Genomic DNA, 11,320 nt, shown 5'->3' on the forward strand with positions numbered 1-11,320 from the left:
CCTCTGGGTCGTGTGGATTCGGCGCGCCCGTGCCCGCCTGTGCACGCACCCTGCACACACCTCCATTTGGGCAGGCCGCACGGGCCCCCTCGGTCACCGGGTGCACGGCCCGGGCCCGTGTGCAGGGCGCTCCACGCGCGCGCGCTCCGGCCTTTGCGGGCGCCCTGGGACCCGCGCCCGGCTCCACGCCACCCGCGGGGCTGGAGGCAGCCGCCCGCCCCCCGCGCGCGCGCGAGGGCCGCGGGCCACCGCGATTGGCCGCTCGCTCCTTCCCCGCCGTCACCCCTCCCTCCCCCCCCCCCCCCCCGCCACCCGCGCGCCCGCGGTCCCCGCTGTCCCCCGCGGTTCCGGCGAGGCCGCGCCGCGCTGCGCTCCGCTCCCATTGGCTGCGCGCGCCTTTGTGTGGCGGCAGCTGCGGCCCCAGCGCCTTTGAATGTCGAGAGGGGCCGGGAAGGGAGCCTTTCCATGGGCCATCTGTCTCCCCGCCAGCCGCCGCCCCGCCGCCGCCCGCGCCCCGCGCTCCGCCTCCCGCCCCGGCGGCTCCCGCAGCCCCGCCGCCGCCCGCGCCCGCGCCCCGGAGCCGCGCCACAAAGGGCCCGCGCGCAGCCGCCGCCGCCGCCGCCGCGCGAGGAGCCAGGATGGTCCTGGTCCACGTCGGCTATCTCGTGCTTCCCGTGTTTGGCTCTGTGCGAAACAGAGGTATCGCTCTTTTCCTTTCGGGCTCCGCTTCCGAGCGTGCCTTGCCGCGGGCACCCGGGCGGGGGCGGGCGCGGCGGGCGGCGGGGGGCTCCGGCACAGCCGCGGGGACGCCGAGCGAGCGGTGGCTTCTCCCCGCTCGCGATCGGGGCTGGGGGGAGGACCCCCCGAGCGAGGGGGGGGGGTGGCCGCCCTCGTGGGAGCTTTGGTAGTGAAGTTAGGGTTTGGCGAATTTGGGTCCCTCCCTCCCCAGCCCCATTTTTCATTCTCTGCGGCGGACGCGGTTCCCCCACGCCCCCACCCCCAAATCACAGACCCTTCCCCTAATTCCTAGCCCTGTGTGATCGAGAGGAGGCGATACCTGCCCGTGTGCGTGTGCGTGTGTGCGCGCGCGCGTATTTGGTTTTCTGTGGTTTGCTTTTTTTTTTTTTAAAGATGTGTGTTTTGTGTTATTTGTGTTTGTATTTCTTTCCCTTCTCTTTCTTTCTCTCTTTTTTTTTTCCGGGGAGGGGGGTGCTTTCTTGATGCCGACGGCTGGCTAACTGGGATCTGGTCGCTACCCGACCCCGATCCCGTGCTCCAGCCCCCACCCTCTCGTGGGCACTTGCACGATTTCCCATCCTGCCCCCCTCCCTTTTAACCCCTTTTGTTCCCGGCCCTTGTGCTATTGGCCCTGCCTCCCACCCCAAGCCCCCAGTTTGTCTTTGTATGACAGTTGCATCTCGGTTCGGGAAGCATGGCAGTGCGTGCATCTGTGTGTGTGTGTGCGTGTGTGTGTGTGTGTGTGTGTGTGCGTGCGCGCGCGCGCGCAAGTGTGTGCGCGCGCCTTGGTGAGCCGGACGTACGGTGCTGTGCACCCTGGGCCGGCCGGAGCGGGGTGACTGGCCCTTGGGGGCTGCGCGGTGTGCGAGGATGTGGTGGGAAGCTGCCCTCCTGCCAGGCCTTTGCCCCCGGCAGGCTTTGACGAAGCAGCAGGCCGACGCCGGCTTTGTTTTTTAACTGGGATCTATGGGGTGTGTTTGCACCACCGACCCCTTCCCCACATCCCCTTTCCCCTTCCATTCGGCTCCAACAATAGCTCGATCCCCCTCCCCGCCCCCCGCCGCCCTTCCCTCCCCTCCACGTTTTCTTCCATTTTCTTTTAATCAAAAACTCCCATCTCCCAAGCAAATTCGAGATGCATTTAGATTCCTTTTTTTTTTCTCCCCCTTTTTGTATTCTGCCTCTGGACTCATTTCTCTTCTTGGAAATGTTTCTGCTCCGCTCCCACTCCACGTCTGCTTAAATCCCTGCTGGCTGAGGCCGTCCCTCCCCCTCCCCCTCCCCCTCGGAATGATGTCTTCCCTCTGCGACCCGGGCTGCTCCTCCGAGTCCGAGTGGGGGGTGGGGTCGCGGGGCCAGCGCTTCAGTGCGCCCCGGGGGCCCGATTGGGCGAAAAATGCAAACCCAGCCCTCTCTCTCCCAGCCCGGCTGTCCCCAAACCCCTTCTGAAAAGGCAAGGTCGGCCCCCTAGGCTTGTTGGAACCGCAGTTTTTTTTTTCTCCTTCGTGTGTGATGATAGAATGATGACATTCTGCATTTATCAAATCTTTTTTTTTTCTTCATTGTGTAGCTCAGTGAATGGTCAACTCGCTGCTGTGTGCGCTGTGACCCCTCTGCCTCCGCATTTAGCTGTATTGTGACCCTCTCTTAACCATTTCCTGTCTCCATCTGAGGAACGCATTGCTATTTAAGCGGCAGTATCCCCTATCTCAGGCCAGCCTAGCCCTGGAGGGGGTAGGTGGGTGGAGTGGGTGTGGGAGGGATAAGGATTGGGGGTTGGATGAGATCTCCCTGGAAATGTCAGCCCCCCCCACCCCCCTACACCCCCCCCAAGACACCATTGTGTCTTATTACTTGGCATTTCCTCCTAAAACGGGTGTGGAACATAACCGTTAGGCAGAAATTCAAAAATGATTAAGAAGGATGTTGAGGCTGAAAGTATAATTATTCTGATTAAATCATTATCATCCTCATTAATACCACCAATCTCTAAATACCATTGCGGGATGTCGATTCCATGTTTTGAAATTCAAATTGCTCAGCTGCCTTGAAATTTTATTTTGAATGACACCCTCAACCCCCACCCCCCAAATAAAAGCCAAACATATTCTGCCAGTTAAAGTTTACTTTCTGGCAAACACGCCCACAGGAAAGTCGCCCACAGGAAAGTCGGGGGCTGAGTGGTTAGTGAGCCTGTGGGTAAATTTTAGTGCAATGAGATAAAAATGCATGACCTTCTGATAGAGGATACTAATGCTTAACCCAACGAAGTCCTACACCACGATCTTGTAAAACTATTAGATAGCCTGCCAGCTTAAATCTGTTCTTTTTAGTTTCCATTGTAGTAGTTAGCCTAGGATGTAGGCCATTTCAGAATAGATGTAGAGAAATAACCATTTTTGTATCTTCATCTTGTTTAGCCAAATACATTGCACTGTAAATCCCTGTTAAGTGGATTCCTTTTGCCTTGACTTGGAGGCTGCAGTCCCCTGCAGTCGCCCCCCTCCCACCTGCCCCTCCAATCCTACACTTTATCTGGGTGGCCATCCGCTAGTTTCCTGGCAGCACCCAGGCAAAACTGAAGAGATTGCATGTAGTCGGAGGCAAAAAAAAAAAAAAAAAAGAATTCATGCAACTCTGTGAAAATCTTGGACGGAATGCCAGAAGCTGCTGTTTCATAGTCTCTGGAAATTTGGTGCAGCAAGGTGTCCAGAGGCCCTGGTGTCTTAATTGTTTAACGCTGCATCGTCAAGAGTGTCTTTGGACGGCCGCCCTGGCCCTCCACGCTGCCCGGTGAACAGCCGGCTGCCTTCTGCCGCGGCCAGACCTGCTGCACGCCAGAACAAAACAGCAGTGCTCATGAAAGAAGAAGGCCCCCTACTTTGAGGGCCCTTCCAAAAAAAAAAAAAGAAAAGTCCCAAGTGGCCTCCCCAGATTGCCATTTGGCAATCTGAAAAAGGAAAAAAAAAAAAGCAAGAAAAATGAAAAACTACTCAAATCTGCCCTCCTGCCCCCCTGACCTCTGCAAAATGGTTTTCCATTAAACAGGGATCCGTGTTCTGCTGTGCTGAATTACTTCCTGTTCTTATTTTGTGGGTAATTTTTCTGTATTGAATATCTTTTGGTTGTGTATCTTTTTCACCTTTCTTGTACTAAAACTAAAGCATGATCTGTATTTTTTTACATTCCCCCAGTTGACAATGTACAGCGCTCGGTCAGACACTGTCCCCGCTGAACTGTGCTGTGGCGGTCGTGGGCCATCTGCTCATTGTACGCTGCTTTTGTTCTGTTGCCCTTCGGAAGCATGGTGGCCCCAGCCTTTTTTTTTTTTTTCCTTTTTCCTTTTTCTTTTTTTTGTATCGTGTGCATGACGACATTGTTACACACAGAATCCACTAATACTAATATACAATCTCTCAATAAAGAACTAGTTTTCCTATATTAACCTAGTGTGCTTCTTCTCTTGCTGTTTTCCCATTTATTGTCGTATCCCGCTGTTTAGATTTCCCCTTGCTTTCTCTCCCCGCCCTCACCCACCCACCACTCCCACCTCCCATTGTAAGATTCAGTGAATGCCTTTCTTTTTTTTACCTTATTATTTGTGTGTGTGTGTGTGAGTGTGTGTGTGTGTGGTATAGATATGGTGACTTTAATCCCATTTAGTCCATATCTTTTTATTTTTTTTAACAGTAGCTGTCTGGTGGGGAGGGGTCATTTGTCCTGTCACACGTATATGAATCCACTGCAAAGAGAACCACTGTCATGGGCCACCTGTGTGCCCAGGAGCTATCCATCTGCCCTTTTAGTTTCCAAGTTCCATGGGCACTCCAGTTATATGCTGGAGAGAAAGGGGGCATATTAACACTCAGGTTGAGAGAAGGGATACTGTTCTTAACTAGCAATTTGTAGCATTTCAGACTTGCCTGGAAAACCCATTTTCAGTTGTGTTTTTAACTTTTCCGTTCACTGTCTCATTGATTTGCTGTCCTTATAAATCATGCTGAGGAGAACATGTTCCAGGATCTGGAATTTTCAAAGGACCTCTGCTGCTGTTGTCTGTGTGTATTTAAATCCTTGGCGCCTGCCCTGTAAGCTTTGCATTAAGGTCCTGCCTGAGAAGATGTGTGAAACGAACCAACTTAGACCAACCCCATTTCATCCCAGGGCCAGGAGTCTGGCCCTCACTGTAGCAATAAGAGGGTCTGTGCCCTCTGGAGGCTGTGAGCCAGTGAAAGCTGATTAAGAGCCCAGTTCCCCGACAGCTGCTTCCTCTGTGGTCCTAGTGCTCTGCTGAAAAAGAAAGCCAGATCCCTGCCATTGTCCAGGTGTGTGTGAGTCTCTGTGTGTGTGTGTGTGTGTGTGTGTGTGTGTGTATGGAGATGGGGGGGTCAGGAGGGAAGTCAGGACCCACCCCCAAACTGAATGAGGAAAGCCCTCACCGCACATTTGAGAAATGAGTGCAGGGGTATCTTCTCTCCAGAGTAGAACCCACACCCAAACGTTGTCAGTTACACATCTTCCCTTTCAGTCCAGAAACAGCCTTGCCAAATGAGGCATTTTAGACAAGGAGGCGTCAACTGATGGAAAGAAATTCACAGTTCCTTCAGAGGGTCATCGTTTTCCGAGCAGCTTCTCCCTGGATCCAAGTGCCCTAAATGCTCTGGGCCTGTCTCTGTCCCTCTGCCCCTGGCCCCTCCGCCTCACCCCTGCTTTCTCACCTTCTTTGTGGCTTGGTTCAGCTTGTCTCCTCCCACCCCTGACTGCCCTTTCTGTTCTGGCCCTTTGTTCTCCTGCTCTGCCCAGCCCAGGAGGGAAAGCTGGGCTGATTTACTGTGACACATGGTCACACATGGAGTTTCCCAGTGGAGACTTGGGTTGTAGTTTGTGGGTGAAGTGACAGGCAGGTCTGGGAAGGAGGCGGGGGGTGGGGGGTATACATTTCCTCTCCCTCCTCGTTTTCCATTTTTGGATTTCATTCATTCCTGGTGTGTGAAAGCAAAACAAACCACCCCCACCCACCCACCCACCCACCCACCCAAATTCAACAGAACTACGCCAGATCAGGTGGTCACACTCATTTTTTTGTCCAAGAAAGCAATGGCTCATTAGAGTGATATCATCCTGCTCTGAGATTTAATTTTTCTAAATTACTGTCAGGTCTGTCAGAATTATTTGATCAATACCCTTTGAGGGTGGTGTAGTAGCCTAGTAATAATAGAGAAAACTAGTGGGTTAATGGGAAGTCATGTTTGAGCAATTCATCACAGGCATACTTGCTTCATTTTCACCCTGGTTGTCAGAATAAACACAGTCCAGAGGAGGAACTTTCCCCTGACTGGATGATCTAATCATTTATAAAGGCGCTCTCTCGACCACCCGACGCATATCCATTTCAGTAACTTGGACTCCAGCATTTTGGAGAAACCATCTGTTAGGCAGATCCTATACCTCAGACTTTGAAAGCAAAAGAAGCATAGCTCTTGTTTATAACTCTTCTGTTTGAACAAGTACTTCTTTCTTGGAACTCCCATCAGATATCCACTTACCTCACAAGCCAACGAATATGATAAGTCTTCAAGGTCAGGGGGAAAGCCAGCAAGAGCCTAGCTGCCCGCTCTGCAGATGGCCGAGAGCCGCCTCCCTTCCTTTGGCTCCGGTGCTGCCCCGCCCTTTCCCCATGTCCTGCACTCCCTGCAGTCACATGGGAAGATGCAGGTTTTCTGGCCCAGGGAAGCCACAGCTCTTGCTGGATCAAGTGCCCTGTGAGGCTTCTTTCCTGGCCAGGACACACAGGTCCTGGATTCCAATTCAGGGGCTGACTTTGCACTGCTCAACCCTGCTCGAATCTTGGGGCACAAGTGTGCCAAGCACGTGTGCCTTGGTGCTCCTGTGGATCCTAAGAACTCTAAAAGTCCTCGGATTAACACAGTACAGTCTCATCCTTGTCTCCCATACTGAGTAGCCACACATGAACCAGTGTATATCCCTGAGAGCTGACCTTAGAGACACTCAGAATGGGAGGATGATTGAAGAACTAAGAGCACCTAGTGACAGCTGCACAGCTGGACCATGGCCATGCCTGCACCTTCATGTGTTCACTCATTCATTCGTTCACTTGCTCACTTGTTTGTTCATTTGATCTCTGCCTGGGGCCAAGCCGAAGGGGATTCAACGTCCACCTGGGCTCTGGGGACCTGTGTCCTGAGGTTGGTGCCGAGGCTGGGAGAATGCTGGCCCGGACCCCATATGCTTCTAAAATGGTCTGTGCTCAAGTGCCCACACGGATGGCAAAGAATCCTGGCTGGTGAGATGGAAGGGGCTGGGAGCAGTCCAGAGGGTGGGGCTCGGCACTGCTGGGGTGACTAAGGCTCTGAGTGTCAAGCCCTTGGCCGCCGCTGACACCCGATAGATAGAGCTGGTCTAGGCTCGGCAGCACTCAAGTCCAATATCTTGGGTGTGCCAAGTGCTCTCCCTGCTCCCCACTGGCCCGTGGGATCAAATAAAGTCAGACACGACTTGGCTGAGGGTGTGGGGTTGGAGTGTGTGCAAGGAGGTGGAGAGGAGGAAGCGTGCAAGGTGCGGTGAAGGAAGAAACATTGATGCAGGCCCATGGCTCTGCTAGCAAGCAAGAGCACAGAGTGTCTATGAAGAGGGAGGGACAGGAGCGTGTGTGCCCATGGGTATGCTTGGACATGTGTATGTGTATGTGAGCGTGTGTATGTGTGTGCATGACTACAAGAGTGTGCATGTGGGAATATGTGTGCATATGCTTGCATGCGTGTTTATATGTATGTGATATGTGCATGTGTTTACCTGTGAGAATGTGTGTGCACGAGGGCATGTACATGTAAGCCTATGACAATGCACATGAGTTCATATGCATGTATGTGTGTATATGTGCATTGTGTGCCCATGAAGGGCTGTGTGTGTGGGGGGGGATGTGTGCGCTGGTCAAGTTCTTGCACTGTGACACGGGGCCCTGGCACCACTATTTGGAATGGTTTGCGGGAACACATCCCAGGAACTGACCTGTGTGAGGGCCAGAGGAGGAGGGAGTCAGGGAGACTTGGCAGTGTTCTGGAAGCCTTTGGAAATCCCTAAAGATCTGCGCTTGCTCCCCAGGACCAGGGGTGCTCCCACACTGATGACAAAGGTCCAGGAGTGGGAGGCCGAGGCCAAGGAGGAGGCTGTGGCAGGTGTTGGTGGTGTAGAGGCCCAATCCATGGCACTGGGACTGGAAAGAAAGGACTGGGAGTGGGGAGGCCTGCTGGCTGGGCACATGGGGTGGGACTGAGATCTGGGGGTGCTACGGAGGCTGTTACAGGGCCGCGGGGCCAACTGGGAGATGCGCATCATGTGAGTTTGGGAGAGACGGTCCAGTGAGTTGGTAACAGAATAGGAGATGCTGGGAGCGGCAGAGGATGGCACAGTGACTGTCCTCGGGTTGGAGTTTCAGCTCCTTTTAGTCCCTGGCAGGGATGGAAATGAGCTTCCAGACCACACATCCTTCCTATTTGCCCCACTGCACCCCCATGCCTGAACCCCACGCCCGCTCTGGCACTCCTGACTTAGCCCCGCGGCTCACCCTATTGTCAGCCCTGGTCACAGCACTAGCCATTCGGGGTGCTGGGCTCCCACATCCAGGAACGAGTCTCTTGCAACTGCCCTTGTTAACCGAAGAAACCCCGTGGTGGCCCTTACAGTCCTGAGCTCTGGGGGGATCAGGCTAAGGGTATGGCAAATGGGTCAAGGGCACTCGGGAAGCGCCCAGCGTGCCACCCCTCCTAAGAATGTGTTTCCCCTTGATGGTTCCAGGGAGGGGAAAACTGAGCCCCACCCCCCCGCTTCCCCCGCCCCCGTCCCCCAGCTAATAATGACTGTGTCAAGGAGCAGGCATGAGGGGCTGGAGCAATAGCACAGCGGGTAGGGCGTTTGCCTTGCACGCGGCCGACCCGGGCTCAATTCCCAGCATCCCATATGGTCCCCTGAGCACCGCCAGGAGTGATTCCTGAGTGCAGAGCCAGGAGTAACCCCTGTGCATCGCTGGGTGTGACCCAAAAAGCAAAAAAAAAGAAGAAGCAGGCATGAGGTGACTGGACAGCTGGGACAGTTCCCCGCTCTATCCTCCCAGAGTGCAGGCTGATGAGCACCATACTGTGAGTAATTTGAGAGGAATCCTGGGGATGGGCCCAATGCCAGGGTTTGTCTGCAATGTCCAGTGCCGGGCTGCCAGTTAGAGGGTCCCTGTCTCCTACACTGTGCTTTTGAGGGACGGGGAGGGGGACAGAGAACTACTGGGGTGGAGAGAATGCGCCAGGGCCAGAAGTGGGGGTGTGAGCCCTTTCCCTGCAGGCTCTCTGGGCATTTGAGGGGCTGGGGGTGGGTGACGTGCCACCTAGCTAGGGACTTTGGCTCTCAAAGTTGTGGGCAGCTCCTTTCTGAGCTGCTCTTCATGCCTCTGCCAGTTACTGCTGTGCTGTCATGGAAGACATAGAATCCCAGTTAGGAACGTTTTAGAAAATGGGCTGAAAGAAAAATGGGGCAGAGTAACCCTCAGAGATCACCTTAGGGGCAGGCCTTTCCCTTTTTTGCTCATATAGGACATGTCTATATCTGTATCTATCTATATTTGGGGAGAAGAGCTGATTCACTGAGTATCCAATGATGCCCTCTTTATTTTTTTTTTTTAACATTGTAGTAAGCAGTTTCACATTTTGCTACACTGTGTTCATGGGATCCCTTTTCACAGCTGCATACTAATTCCACACAAGGTGTGGCTTGGCACTCAGGCGTCCCAACTCTCACTGGTGCTCCCAAGGGACTCTGGGTTCAAGATCACCTTTGCTGGCCCACTCATCAACCCTGCAGCTATTTGGCCTCTCTGAGGAGAAGCCAGCATACAGGGGGTCCGGCAGGTCCCAGCCTCTATCTCACCGCCAGCCAACCATCAACTTTCCACGGACCCCATTGAGCTGAGGACAGGGCAGAGAGGAGGAGCAGAACAAACTCTTCAGCAATCCTAGTCTTTGTTCTGTCATGCATGTCCCTCCTCTGGGCCTCAGTTTCCCCATCCTTCAAACGGAGATGGCAGGCCTCAGCAGATGAAGGAATGCATGTGAGCAGGAGGAAGAGGCAGCCACTGTCCCCCAGCCAGGTTAGGCAGCGCAGACACAGCCCTGCCTGTCGCCCCCTGTGTGCCCCCTGTGTGTGGCGCTGGCTAACCCTCTCTCTTCACTTCCTCCTTGCTGGGGAGATGACTGGCCTAATTGCCCCTTCCCCGCTCTGGGTAAGAAGAGCCCCACCCCCCAGGGCCTCATCAAGGGGCTGCAGCCTGTCCTTCCAGGTGGTCAGAGGCACATGACCCTCCGATGGCTGGGGGAGGAGGGGGTTACCCATGCTGCACCCGACACCCCCAGAGTGCTCAGCCCGCAGCTCAGGCCCAGGCCTCCTGCTCCGGGTCTCCAGCAAAGCCTTTCCTGATGCTGTGCAGCCTCTCCTGGAGGAGGTGCACTGGGTGGTGGGGAGCAGGGGAGCTGGCCCTCCAGGAAGAGCCCCCCAGTGGCCGGTCCCTTCCCCCCCCCCACACACACCCCCAGCCCAGGAAGCGAGGCTGCTGAGTCAGCACCAGGCTGCGGGTGGAGAGGGGGTGGAGGCGCGGGGAGGAAGTGAGAATCAGCCAACACCTGTCTCAGGGAAGGGCAGGAAGCTCCGCAGCTGCTGCAGCCCTCTGGCTGCTGGTGGGAGGAAGTGGGGGGCTCCCGAGTCACCCCTCCTCCCAGCCAGCTGGAGGGGCTCCAGCTCCCCTTCTCCCCCAGCTGCCAGGGCCTCCCTGGACCCCACCCCAGGATCAGGAGCCTCTCTCAGGACCCCACCCCCAGGACCATTCCTAGAGCTATTGCTCTGTTCCCCAAATTTGTGGGTGCTGTGTTCAGCCCTCAGGGGAGACACTGGCTCCCCATCCGCCTGAGCGTCCAGCCAGGCCCGGGGCTCCATAGCACTCCCAGTAGTAGCTGGGATGACTGGAAATGGGGCTGAGCCCCATGACTCTGGGAAACATGTCAGTGCTAGGAGGGAGCCCTGGGGCTGGACCATTTGTCAAGGTGTTGGTGAGTGTGCCCAGAACCAGGCTGAGCAGCCTGATGCAAGGAAGGGGGCAGGTAAGACCTTGGACATGGTGAACCTGGGCTCAGTACCTGGTCCCCTAAGCTCCCCCCACTATCCCAGTAGGAGGATCCCTGAGCACTGAGGTAGCTGTGCAGAGCTGCCTTCTCTTTCTCTTCCTCTTACTGTTCCTTTCCCTCTTTCTCTCTTCCTCCTCTTCCTCCTCCTCCTCTTCCTCCTCCTCTTTCTTCTTCTTCTTCTTCTTCTTCTTCTTCTTCTTCTTCTTCTTCTTCTTCTTCTTCTTCTTCTTCTTCTTCTTCTTCTTCTTCTTCTTCTTCTTCTCCTCCTCCTTCTCCTCCTCCTCCTCCTCCTCCTCCTCCTCCTCCTCCTCCTCCTCCTCCTTCTTCTTCTTCTTCTTCTTCTTCTTCTTCTTCTTCTTCTTCTTCTTCTTCTTCTTCTTCTTCTTCTTCTTCTTCTTCTC

The 11,320-nt window shown here is 54.8% G+C and overlaps 1 protein-coding gene across 2 annotated transcripts in view; it reads left to right on the top strand.

Annotated features, from left to right (window-relative positions):
• Nucleotides 1-351: 351 nt before the first annotated feature.
• The window catches only part of ARK2C (arkadia (RNF111) C-terminal like ring finger ubiquitin ligase 2C), a 96,695-nt gene continuing 85,726 nt past the window's right edge, over nt 352-11,320 (top strand). The window contains exon 1 of one of the 2 annotated variants that reach the window (XM_004606102.2): nt 352-699. In XM_004606102.2, coding sequence (XP_004606159.2) covers nt 639-699 — 61 coding nt within the window. In that variant the 5' untranslated portion in view covers nt 352-638. The remainder of the gene's footprint in view (nt 700-11,320) is intronic. The other variant, XM_055125337.1, reaches the window with a different exon arrangement.

Source organism: Sorex araneus, chromosome 2 (assembly GCF_027595985.1).
Source record: "Sorex araneus isolate mSorAra2 chromosome 2, mSorAra2.pri, whole genome shotgun sequence".
In the NCBI taxonomy this organism is placed as follows: Eukaryota; Metazoa; Chordata; class Mammalia; order Eulipotyphla; family Soricidae; genus Sorex; species Sorex araneus.